We start from the raw sequence: 12,326 nt of genomic DNA on the forward strand, positions 1-12,326 counted from the left end.
GACGGCCCCCTTCACACCAAAGAAAAAAGCAAAGGGAAGGAGAAAACCGAGGAGACGAGGAAGTGGGGGTCCGCGGAACTTGTCCACAGGGCAAGTCCTGTGGACAAGTCATGGGAAAAGAGCAGACATGCTTGGGAAGGAGGATCCTTAAACCTCGCCTTGCCTACCGTATGTACTATTAAACGTCGACTTGCGTCGCTCTTCCCCCGGCTTCTATACTACCTAGTTCCTTGCGGGGACTTGATCAAACGACAACCTGGTCTTCGTCAAAAACCAATCAACTGCATCCTCTCGGGTGAACCCAATTCTATCTCATCTCAACTACTTTTTTTTAACCTTCGCTGGCCGATTACTACTCTGACGGCCTTGGCCCCTTCGACTCGGACAAACACCCGCACGCACCAAAATCACGCCTCCAGGTAGACTGCCTCGCTCTTCAGCTGCTTCGGGGGTCTCCCTGCTAGGACAGACGAGAGGCAGAGCGGGAATCTGAGACGGAGCGCCTGAGAGTGACAGGACCGACGGCTTAATTGGGAAATATCAACTGCACCCCTCACAACTCTATCAGAGTTCCTTTTTACGTCTGCGCTTGCATTCTGGTTCGCGTCTAAACCCGTTATGGCAGACGGCGCCAAGGCGACGAGCAGCAGTATATAATTCACGACTCCACGGCGCCTCCCGACTTACGAAGCTTTTACGATTTTATCACGAACTCGGCTTGTTTTATACACTCTCTTTTCTGGTGTTTGTTGTTTGTTTCTTGTTGTTGTTTTTCGTTTGGTTCTTCCGTCACTCCCTTTCTATTCTCTTCAGTAACTCTCTAAGACGAGGCAACGAACGTCAAGACGCTCCGAGAAACGATGAAGGTTTTGACAGGTTGGTCGTCTCTTCTGGCGGCCACCGCCCTTTACCAGGGTGTATCTGTCTCGGCCCTGAGCCCGGCAGAGTGGCGGTCCCAGACTATCTACCAGGTCATGACAGACCGGTTCGCGCGTTCGGATGGGTCAACGACAGCGCCGTGCAACATGGAGGAGCAGGCATACTGCGGCGGCACGTGGAGGGGCATCGCCCAGCGGCTCGACTATATCCAAGGTCTCGGTGCGACGGCTATCTGGATCTCACCCATTGTCAAGAATATAGAGGGCCAATCCGCTGACGGGTAAGCTCTTCCTTTTCTTTTTTTCCTTCTCTGCTGTTATTAGTTGCCCGCGTTGAGTCGGGAAAGGGCATGTGTGTGCGGGGGAAGGATGCATCTCGTTCCAAACACTGGAGAGGCGTAAGAGTTACGAGGATTGCGAGAGGCTCATGGCAGGCCCGTGGGGTAGACTGCCGAAGAAACCGAGAACCACGACTAACAGGGACTTAGTGATTCGTACCACGGCTACTGGGCTCAGGATATCTGGTCGCTCAACCACCACTTCGGTACCGCCGAGGACCTCATCGCCCTTGCCGACGCTGTGCATGCCCGCGGTATGTACCTCATGGCCGACGTCGTCACGAATCACATGGCCTGGCATGGGCCCAGAAATGCGGTCGATTTCTCTATCTTCCGCCCCTTCTCCAACGCTTCGGCTTACCACTTGCCCCCCTGCTTCATCAACTATGAAATCCAAGAGACGGTCGAGAGGTGCTGGCAGGGTAGCGAAGCTGTCTCCCTCCCAGACCTACGTACTGAGGACCCGCATGTGCGGCAGGTCTTCAATGTGTGGATTAAGCGTATGGTGCGTAAATTCAAGTTTGACGGTATCCGCCTCGACAGCGCCAAACACGTCGAGATGTCCTTCTGGCCGGAATTCGAGACCTCGGCAGGGGTGTTTGCCATTGGAGAGGTCTTACATGGTGACCCGGTGTACGTCACCCCGTATCAGGACGTCATAAGCGGGCTCTTGAACTACCCCGCCTACTATTGGATTACCCAGGCCTTCCAGTCAACAAGAGGAAGTATATGGAATCTTTCCATCGGAATTAAACAGATGGCTCTGCACGCCCGCGACTTAACTCTCTACGGCAGCTTCCTCGAGAATCACGACCAGCCTCGCTTCCTGCATCATACCACTGACCGCGTCCTGCTCAAGAATGCGCTGACCTTCACCCTGCTCATGGACGGCATCCCCGTAATCTACCAGGGCCTGGAGCAGGGTCTGGCAGGCTCCGACACGCCGTTGAATCGTCAAGCCCTGTGGTTGACGGGCTACGACACGCAGTCGGAGCTATACCGGTGGATATCTAAGTTCGTAGCGCTGCGCTCGACGATGGCGGCGCTTGACGGCGGGTACCTCTTCTACAAGGCTGAGCCGTTTGATACCCAGCAAAACACCATCGCAATGCGCAAGGGGTTCGACGGCAGCCAGATCGTGAGCGTCTATTCCAACGTCGGGAGCAACAACACCTTCAGCGTGTCGCTCGGCACGGCGCAGACGGGGTTTCGGCCATGCAAGTTGGTCCTCGAGGTCGCCAAATGCCGTCTCTACGTGACGGACGGCGACGGCGTGCTCACGGCTCGGAGCGAGAGCGGGGAGCCTCTCGTGTTTGTCCCCGCCGAGAGGGTAATGGGGACGGGCATCTGCGCTGGCGGCATAGGCAAGCCCCCTCCTCCCCCTCCCCTCTCCGCTCGTCGCAAGCCTTCTCCCACGACGAGCGCTGCTGCCCAATATTCCACAACCCGCCTCGCCTTTGAGACTACCGATTATAACTTAGATTCTTTAGGACGTTACAATAACATCACTTCGTCACCTTGCCTATTATCCCAGCCGTGATGTCTCGATAACTGGAGAACAGCGAATCAGTAATCGACGAATCAATAACTCACTCAACATACACACCAGCAACAGCAGTAACGAGCAACGACGTCAACAACAAATAGCAATTAAACCATTAATCTATCGGCCTTTACTTACATTCAACAGCTTAATCTCTGCCGTGAAGCTTGGGATAGCTTCGTGTGGCTTATTCACTGGCACTGTCCGCATATGCGGTTCCCTAACACACTGACACTGTATCATTAGTCATTAGTCATTAGTCATTAGTTCGACCCGCTCACTTAGTGGGTTTCTTAATAATTACGGATACTTCATACTTCACTTTTACAGACGCTGAGGTTCATCACGACCGCCTAAGTAGTGTGTGTTCATCGCGCGTGTTTGTTTCAACCTCTTATATTTGCTTTAGCAAACAACTTGGTAGTGGTATTATAGAGAGGCGACTGGGTGAAAGCTCCAGGGGCGGGGGGCGGGGGGTTCTCTTTTTCTTGGTTCACGGGGTAGGTATCTCGCGATTTCCAGGCTCGAGAGGCATCATAAAGCCTCGTCTAGGCCGTACATACATCTTATCATTATGAACTGTACATAGATATCGCCTGTATATGAAAGCTGCACTTGTAGCGTTGGCGCACTGGGCATTTGCCGTTTTCCCTCCCGTGATGAAATAAAATTATTATTTTGAATTCGATGTACCCTGCCCCGAGCATGCTACCTAATGATATCTACAGGAAAATGAAGAAAATTGGGCACGAAAGCCAGCCTCGTATCTATGGCATGTTGAAAGCGGCCTTGGCCCTCGACCAGTATTCGACACGGTCCTCCGTGCCCGAGGTGCCGATGCACTCCATGTAGAGCGTGAAACCCCTGACGGTGCCGGCAGCGAGCCCGTCGCGGACATCCTGGTCGCACTGAGTCGCCAAGAACCAAGGTCCCGAGCCCCAGGAGTAGTCGTCGGGGAGGAGGAGGTCGAGGACGGCATTCTTCTGATCATCGGACAGGCTCGCACCATCTGTGGCACCGGCGGCGATCTCGGCGGCCTTGTCCTTGAGCTCGGGGATGGAGAGGGCGTACATCAGGTTGTACTTGGGCATCTGGAGGTTGCGCGTGCCCTGGCCGGGACGGCCGGGGGCGGGGAAGTGGTTGCGGTTGTACCGGAAATCACCAGTCTCGAAGGCCATGAGACTGAGGACGCCGGCAATCTCGCCAGGGCGGTAGATGCCGTACTTTTGGAGCGCCGCCGGAAGGTACTTGGCTGCGCGGTCCGCGGTGGCGCACTCGTCGGGGAAGTCCGTTACGCCGTTGCATGACACCGACTTGGGTGCGACGGCGGCAATGATGGCCGTCGCGTTGTTGTCGCGAGCAGTGATGATGGGCGAGGCGAGAGCCAAGCTAGCGAGGAGGGAAATGGGAAGGAAGCCGTGGAGGAGCATTTTCTTGTTTTGGCTTGGTATGATTCTATCGGACGATTGATGCGGTGTAAGAGGATTACAGATGTTGTGTTGTGGAAGACGAGGGTATGCTTGAGTGACGTTACTGATCGTGAGCCGTGATAGGAAGCAAAGCGAATGGCTTTTGTATAAAAGACGCAAACGAGGTGGGAAACAAAAGCCAAGTCGGGTGAAGCTGGCGGGGTGTAAACGATCGTGGGTGACTTCAAGTGAGTGACACAGTCAGACAAAGGCGAACTAACAAGGGAGTATGCAAGGAGGAGGAGGAGTTGTCTTTTTCTGGATCAGAGGATGACGAGAGAACTGCGGAATACCGCCCCCCTGGAGCACAGCATCCTTTGACGGCTCACTATGGCGAGATGGTAGGGTGGGAAGGCCTGGTCATGCGCGTGTAGGTTCTTTAGTCGGACGCAGGAGCCAGCGCCTTGATGCCTGCCCCTTTGACCGTGTGGCGATCATTTCGTCCTCCCCGCGCGCTTGCGCCGGTTGATTTGCAGCCTTTACTACCCTACCCCCACATGGACCGCCCCTGCTCTGCCGAACGGTCGAGCAGGGTAAAGTTTTCTGGTGGAAATGTTGCCATGGTAAAACTGAGACCTCTTTGGAAAGGATATGATGAAGGGGGCAGAAGCAACGGGTGCATCATTGGCCACAGATCATCGGCGAGGCCTCTGCGAGGTGGCCGTGGTGAAACGAAACAGGGGCCAAGCCTCTCTGTCCGTCTGTCAAAAAGATGCAGATGCATACCAGCGATTGGCTAGGGGCTGCGGCTGGCGGTGTGGGGCCTCGATGCTATCCCCGGGGCTCGCGGAGAGGCCGTCGGTGCCGGAAGGGCGGCTGAGTGCTTGACAGAGGCTGGCTGGCTACGAGAATATATGGCTCAACGGGGCGTTTGGCCCTCCCCATCATTGTACCTGTAAGCCCGCATAGGCGTTCGTCTAACGCACAGACTGCGAAAGCAAGTTGCCGTCCTCAAAGACTACACGCAAACACAGCCGCAAACATTTTGACGTTTTTTCTTATTTCATTTTGGGCGTGATCGCCCTGCCATCTTGTCTTTACTCCATATTCAGGGGCAATACTGGGAACCAATGATGAGTGGCTCGTGTCCGTTGCAGATAGACAGCTGTAGAGATCATAATCCGTCTTGATTCATGCGCCTTGGCACCCCCAGCCTCTGTACCGGTACTGGGGCCCGGGAGGCGATGCATGTGGCTACACGACCTTAAAATGAATGGGGCAACATAGGAACAATGTTAATTTTGGGGGGGTAGAGAGGGGTATGACAAAGACCCAGCGGAGATGCCGCCCGCATCCAGAAGGACAAGTGTAAATTAAACGAGAAGACGGACTGAAAAGGAAACCAAGCAGCAAGGGGTTGGCTTGCTTACTGGAAATATAGTGCTAAGTGAGATGTCGAGCAAAGGACTCGAGTTCAACGAACTGCCACCCCACTGAGCCTCATTCCAAGCCCCTTCCGCGGGTCCACAATCACGCAACGGTGCACGCCAATCTGACTAAGCACCATTCCACCCACTCAATGCCAATCGGCCAATGAGCGGGGCCCTTTGCCAACGGTCGGTCGTCTGCGCCCACCTGCCTAGGCGCCTACCAAGGTATCGATCGGTTCCTGAGCCGCTAGGAGCTCCGACATGACAAGTTACTCAACCTTTGCTACCGCAACAATTTCTCGACTCGACCGCACCCATCGAGTCCATCACTGAACCCACACTCTCCAACCCCACGCACTATACGCGCAACTTCCTTCCGGCACTATGGGCGAAAACCAGCCTACAGCCGCCGCCACGGCGTCGCAGCCGGCGCCCACGATGCAGATGTACAGAGAGGAGCAGGCTCGTTTGAGGCAAATGCTGGATAAGAGAGCTGTCATCGCCAAGAAGCTTGCCAATATCGAGGCCGACATCGAACAGAAGGAGACGGCATACCTCGAGAGCACCCCGAACGGGAACATCATCGCCGGGTTCGACAACTACATCAAGGGTACGGGCGCAGCTGCCCACCGCCGCAAGGCTGGCGCCACAGAACAAAACCGCGTCTTCTCGCGATCGTCCCTCTCGTATCGTCCTGGCAGTGTGCGTTGCTTCATTCTTTCCTCTTGTGACTTGCCCAAGCTGACCTTCCTTACAGGAAGCCACGACGCCCGGCTCCACTCCCGCATCCCACGCGCCCACTCCCTTGTCTACCTCCTTCAAGGACGGCTCCGGCTCCAACCACGCCACGCCAACGTCAGCGACGACTTCCAAGTCGGGAAAGAAGAACAAGAAGCAGAACGAGGACGACAGCGACCACGACTCCCAGGCCCCGAATAAGAAACGTATCAACTTTGGAGCCGGGCGCAAGTGAATTGGCCCGCGCACATCATTGGCCCAAATTTACGGGTTCGTGTAGGCAGCCTGCCAAGGCATTTTTTCGTTAACGATTTACGACCACTTCGGGGAGATTATACACTAGATATCTTCGAGATCCAACCCCGGCGATCTTGGATTTTGTTTAGCACGATGAAGCTTAGGGTTCCTATTAACTTCTAGGAGTGGCATTCTACGGTCACAAGAGGATTTTTTGCCCTTCCCTTGACTCGGAGAATTCCACATGGTTATGGAGGGGGCTACAAACCAGCAACCGATGGCGTGAGAAAAGAAGAAGAAGAAAAACAGAAAAGAAAAGAAAACATGACGGCGAAGGCTGGAGGAGTTGAGGAGTTCCGGAAAATAATGATACCCACTGGAGAATTAGACAAAGTTCTCATTCCCAATTTGATGAGCCGGCAACACAGTCTCCCTTCTCGGCTTATCTTTTTGGAACCAATGTCAAACCTCAACGACGAAGGCATATCACGCGAGATGGCCAGAAATGGGCATTTTGCCGACGTTGCGGGCACTTCTGCAGGGGAACGCCGCAAAAGTACCTAGCGGAGACGAACTTTGGCGTTTTCTGGCCTATCATACCATAACGGTGAGAGCAGGCGTCGGTTGACCGGTCTTCTGGCGCGCTTGAAGATGGGTCACCCGAGGCTGGCCGCGCTGTAGGAGTTCTTCTCTCAGCCAATCAGAGCTGTGAGAGACAAGAGAATTCCTCCGTGACTCGGCAAGATGCTGAACCAAATTACAATGAGAGCGACTTGAGTAATAACTATGAAGAGCTCGTGGTAGGATAGGCCCCAGGATTGATCCCCAACATGACTCCTTCCAAGCTCATTCAGATTAAACAATCCCATGGATATTCATTCGTGCGAGTGATGCGAAAGGCGCTCGTCACATCCATCTCGATTCGGCATGCCCCTTGCATGACGCAGCATTCGCTGCCCTCTGCTGCTGTTGAAGAAGCTTCTTCCCAAGGTGCTTGGCGTCCGGTATCTAATTCCCTTACCACCAATAGGCATGCTGCACCCATTGGTGTCGGTGCCTGCGGGGATGAAATACAGTGAGGGGGGGTGGCCTGAGCCTGTCCAACGCTTAGGCATGGAGTGAGAACCTTGTTGTCCCCGTACGTCGCCTCGCACAGCCGTCGCTAAACCTATTCGTAGCTAGTGCGGGGCTCTTCAACCAAGCTGCAAGCCAGATGGATGGACGATCCCGTGTCGCAGCTTTGGGGGAAGGGAGGAGGTGCTTGTTGTTGACCGACATACATCTACAACAGCAATCCCGCCCGACTGTCTCTTATTCTCAGGTTCTCTCAATCCAGTTTCGAGTATCGCATACTTGATCCCGCTCCTCATGATGACGATTCAAGCTTCCAAGTTCACCCCTGAGGTCCTGCTCTCTGCCCCACGCAGGTCCCCGGGCATCCCCAACCCCGCCGGCACCAAGGTGTTGTATACCGTGAGTTGCCCGTCTGCGTTGGGCTTGATCTGGCCTCTGGATTTCTGTCTCCATATGGGTGATTTTCAATGGAACTTGTGAGCTCGCATTGACTAAAACCAGGTTTCGACCTACTCGTTCGACTCCCACAGTAAAACGTCTCAAATCCGAGTTCTCGATGTTGAGAGCGGCCACTCCACCCTCCTCTATGAAGAGGCGTCCTATAGCGATGCAACATGGATTTCAGACCAGGAGGTTCTGATGTTGAGGAGTGGCGACAAGGGAGCCACCAGCCTGTTGTTGGGAGACGTTACGATGCCATCCGTGTAGGCCTTTTCCTCTGAACTGCAGTCCTAGTCCCTTATTGACGAGTGGGAGATAGGGTGACCCGGATTGGCCATTTCGAAGGTAGCCTCTCTAGTCTCAAAGCCAAACCACTGTCGGACGATAAAGTCGCCATCGCCGTCTGTGTCCTGACGACCCCCGATGGCGCCATGTATAACCCCGCAGCCGAGAAGAAGCAGCACACGACCGGGAAGGTCTACTCGAGCTTGTTTGTCAGGCATTGGGACTCTTGGGTTTCCGAAAACCATAATGCAATCTGGTATGGCCTTCTCAAGAAGGAAGACAAGACGTATAAACTGGAAGAGCCGGGCTTGGTCAACGCTCTCAAGGGCACGAAGCTACAATCTCCGGTCCCGCCTTTTGGTGGTGCGGGCGACTTTGATATTGGCAAGAATGGCATCGTGTTTGTTGCGCGGGATCCCGAAATCTCACCGGCGATCTATACAAAGACGGACCTCTACTTTGTTCCTTTAAAATCTTTCACGGAGAAGGAGCCGCCAGTGCCGCAGGTTGTCAAGACGAGCAAGCTGCGTGGGTACTCGGCGTCGCCTGTCTTCTCGCGGGATGGAAAGAAGGTTGCTTTCACCCGGATGAAGAGCGATCAATACGAGACAGACAAGCCGAGGCTGATGCTCATCCCAAACGTCTTTGATCTTGCAAGCGTGCAAGAGTTCTACCAGACGGACGACGGTGCTGGTGGGTGGGATGCGCGGCCTGAATGGATCACTTGGAGCAAGGACGATTCGGAGCTGTACGTGTCTGCCGAAGAACACGGTCGTATGAAGCTATGGAAGCTTCCTTCAACACCGCACGAGGTGAAAGACTTGCCAGCAGCAATCTATGGGGAGGGATCTGTCATTGAGGCCAAGCTACTCGGAGACGAAGGTGAGAAGCTCCTTATCAGCACATCATCAAGAGTCGAAAACTCGGCCTACTCGGTTCTCAATCCGGTCAACAAAGAAACCGACCTTGTATCGTCGAGCTCGAAGCACGGCAAGTCTTTCGGCCTGTCCCAGTCGCAGTGCGACGAGTTCTGGTTCAAGGGAGCAGAAGGATACGACGTGCACGCCCTGGTGTTGAAGCCTTCGAACTTCGACGAGAACAAGAAGTACCCCCTTGCTTTCCTCATCCACGGAGGACCGCAAGCCGCGTGGACGGACAGCTGGAGCACACGGTGGAACCCGGCCATCTTCGCAGAGCAGGGCTACATTGCGGTCATGCCCAACCCGACTGGAAGCACTGGTTACGGTCAGCAGCACACCGACAACATACAGAACGAGTGGGGTGGCCGCCCGTACGTCGACTTGGTCAAATGCTTCGACCACATTGAGAAGAACATTCCTTACATTGACTCGGGTAACGCTGTTGCTCTGGGAGCTTCTTATGGTGGCTACATGATCAGTGAGTCAATGCCGATACATTGCTCAGTTTGCCGTTGATGATGTTAACCCTCAGTAGACTGGATCCAGGGACACGAGCTCGGAAGAAAGTTCAAGGCCTTGGTATGCCACGACGGCGTGTTTTCCACGCTCAACCAATGGTCTACCGAAGAGCTGTTCTTCCCTCTCCATGACTTCGGCGGCCTCCTCTGGGAGAACCGTGAGGGCTACGAGAAATGGGACCCTGCCCATCACTTGGGTCAGTGGTCGACGCCTCAACTGGTCATCCACAATGAGCTAGACTACAGATTGCCCATCTCTGAAGGTCTGGCCATGTTCAACGTGCTGCAGACCCGCGGCGTGCCCAGTAAGATGTTAATGTTCCCGGACGAGAACCACGTAAGTGCTGGACATCATGAGACGTCTATACAGGATGCTGACATGTTTGCAGTGGGTCTTGAAGCCCGAGAACTCACTTCTCTGGCACAGAGAGGTTCTGGATTGGATTAATAAGTACACAGGCATTGGCAAGTCTGCAGAATTGGCCGTCCGGTAAAAGCAAGACTAGCAGACGTAGACTATTGACCGCTTGCAAGTACAGTAGCATTACTTTATAAGGAGGTGGCTTTCTGGATATTCTCATTTTCTATCAATGGCTGAGGGTTTAAGGACATAAGTTGCTTTAATCAAGGGACCTGCCTCATTCTGGAGTGCGGGTATATAACTTAAACAGCATGATCCTACAAATTTAAGTGTTTCATCTTCCTAGATGAAAGTAATAATAAATTGGAAATAGGGCCAGAGACACTGGGGCAGGCACAGCAGTGACGGGTTCCAGTAGTGGACGGTGATACAGTGTCTACACTGTCTGAACAGCTCTCCCAATCGGTTCTTCCACACCAGCTAGAGAGCTCTCACCTCATCCTTCTGTTCAGTTCTCCCCTGGTCCGAGCTCCCACCATCTTGACAAGGCTGAAATTTCGCGGGCTTGCACCTGCTTCAACTCATCCTACGACGAATGATTTTTTATTTTCTTGCGACGAACAGCTTGGCAAAAGGCGTGCCACGACTCTATAATATATCCAACGAACCTTGCGATCCGAGAAAGACGCGTCGTAGCACGATGCGAAGCTCTGCGAACCAACATCAGATCCGAAGGTGACAGACGGAGTCGCATCCACGAGCCCAGCCACAGCACCAGCGATTTCCCTCTCGAGCCGCTCAGTTTCCCCCTCGAATCCACGTGGGGTAGACTCCTTTACACGCCACACGAAGCGAATACCGCCCTCGGTGTTATAGACGAAACAAACAAACAGAAATAAGAGGAAGAAGAAAACACCCATACAAGCTACACACACATATACATATACGCACGATGACGCCCCCGCCGCTCCTCTTCCACGCCCTCCTGCGCCCCGCGGTTCTGCAAATCCTGCGCGCGACGGGCTATCACGCCGCGCGGCCTGTGGTGCTCGATGCCGTGACGGAGCTCGCGGCGCGGTACATGTACGCGCTGTGCCAGGCGACGGCGCGCCACGCCGCGGACAACAACCCCGACGGCGAGGCGCCCGGCATTGTCGACGTGCGCATGGCGCTGCAGGAGCTGGGCGCCGTGCCGCCGGACGACGTGCTCGCTGAGGGCAGGGGCGCGATCCTGGGCGAGATCCTAGACTCCGTCGAGGGAGGCGCCGAGGGGCCCGCTGGAGCGGGAGCAGGAGAAGCAGCAGGAGAAGGGCCCGATGCCGAGGGGGACCTTGCGATGACAACGGCGCTGGCCGATGTCGCGCGGGAGAGGGAGAGGGTCGAGGACACGAGGGGCGTGGACGAGTTCATCAAGTGGTTCTCCGGGCCGCGGAACAAGACCATCCGGGAAGCCGCGGTGGGCGACGGAGAGCTGGAGCTGGGCGATTACTTGAACGGTTTGTTTCTCCCTTTCTACCCATTCAGCGGAGGAGTTGCACACTCGACGAATGCACCCGGATAGAGTTGCGACGGGAGAGATGAGAGAGAAGGGCTAACGTGTTTAACCGTTGGCAGTCCTGAAAAAGAAGCACAGCAAGACGGGCGAGGACTCCAAGTACCACGGCACGATCATCGGCAAGGGTAACGACGTCGGCGAGGTCCAGGTCGAGGGCGGAGACCTGCCGAGCATTCACACGTGGCGGACCAAGATGCAGGGGCCCCTGCCGGGCAACGCACTGTCGGCGGCGTCGCCTCGAATTAAGGAGGAGTCGAGGCCGCCAAGCTCCGGGCTGAGCTCCGTGGGCGACAGGCTGGGCGACGACCGGGACGGCATGGACTTGTCGTAGGGGACGAGGCTGCGGACCGGGAGGCGCGGCGGCAGCAACAGCGGCGGGGTCAAGGTCCCTGTTCGTTGGGTCGTGGGTGGTGGCCGCTCGAGGGCGACGAAGAAGGGTGTCGGTGTTTTCAAGGCATAGCGCGGCGTTTTCGGAGAAGGGGGAACACAAAAAAAAACCAAGCACTTTTTTTTTTCTTTTCAAAAAGAGAGCGAGCGTTCTGTCTCGGGGGGGACGGATTGGGTGGGCTCAATGGGCAAGGTCTTCAGAGTGCATGATG

General features: G+C 55.0%; 5 protein-coding genes across 5 annotated transcripts; 4 read left to right on the top strand and 1 right to left on the bottom strand.

Moving 5' to 3' along the window:
• Nucleotides 1-860: 860 nt before the first annotated feature.
• GLRG_01576 (alpha amylase) lies at nucleotides 861-2,756 on the top strand (the record flags this gene model as incomplete). The annotated part of the gene is made up of 2 exons (XM_008092261.1): nucleotides 861-1,159; nucleotides 1,367-2,756. The coding sequence occupies 2 exons, from the start codon at nucleotides 861-863 to the stop codon at nucleotides 2,754-2,756; spliced, it is 1,689 nt and encodes a 562-aa protein (XP_008090452.1).
• A 770-nt stretch (nucleotides 2,757-3,526) lies between these two features.
• On the bottom strand, nucleotides 3,527-4,189 carry GLRG_01577 (uncharacterized protein; the record flags this gene model as incomplete). Its single annotated transcript, XM_008092262.1, has 1 exon — nucleotides 3,527-4,189. The coding sequence occupies one exon, from the start codon at nucleotides 4,187-4,189 to the stop codon at nucleotides 3,527-3,529; it is 663 nt and encodes a 220-aa protein (XP_008090453.1).
• Nucleotides 4,190-5,982: 1,793 nt separating this feature from the next.
• On the top strand, nucleotides 5,983-6,571 carry GLRG_01578 (histone acetyltransferase subunit NuA4; the record flags this gene model as incomplete). Its single annotated transcript, XM_008092263.1, has 2 exons — nucleotides 5,983-6,300; nucleotides 6,356-6,571. The coding sequence occupies 2 exons, from the start codon at nucleotides 5,983-5,985 to the stop codon at nucleotides 6,569-6,571; spliced, it is 534 nt and encodes a 177-aa protein (XP_008090454.1).
• A 1,370-nt stretch (nucleotides 6,572-7,941) lies between these two features.
• Nucleotides 7,942-10,305, top strand: GLRG_01579 (prolyl oligopeptidase; the record flags this gene model as incomplete). Its single annotated transcript, XM_008092264.1, has 5 exons — nucleotides 7,942-8,046; nucleotides 8,149-8,351; nucleotides 8,408-9,771; nucleotides 9,829-10,148; nucleotides 10,201-10,305. The coding sequence occupies 5 exons, from the start codon at nucleotides 7,942-7,944 to the stop codon at nucleotides 10,303-10,305; spliced, it is 2,097 nt and encodes a 698-aa protein (XP_008090455.1).
• An 819-nt stretch (nucleotides 10,306-11,124) lies between these two features.
• Nucleotides 11,125-12,058, top strand: GLRG_01580 (bromodomain associated domain-containing protein; the record flags this gene model as incomplete). The annotated part of the gene is made up of 2 exons (XM_008092265.1): nucleotides 11,125-11,668; nucleotides 11,787-12,058. The coding sequence occupies 2 exons, from the start codon at nucleotides 11,125-11,127 to the stop codon at nucleotides 12,056-12,058; spliced, it is 816 nt and encodes a 271-aa protein (XP_008090456.1).
• Nucleotides 12,059-12,326: the final 268 nt, after the last annotated feature.

Source organism: Colletotrichum graminicola (assembly GCF_000149035.1).
Source record: "Colletotrichum graminicola M1.001 genomic scaffold supercont1.4, whole genome shotgun sequence".
NCBI classification, from domain to species: Eukaryota; Fungi; Ascomycota; class Sordariomycetes; order Glomerellales; family Glomerellaceae; genus Colletotrichum; species Colletotrichum graminicola.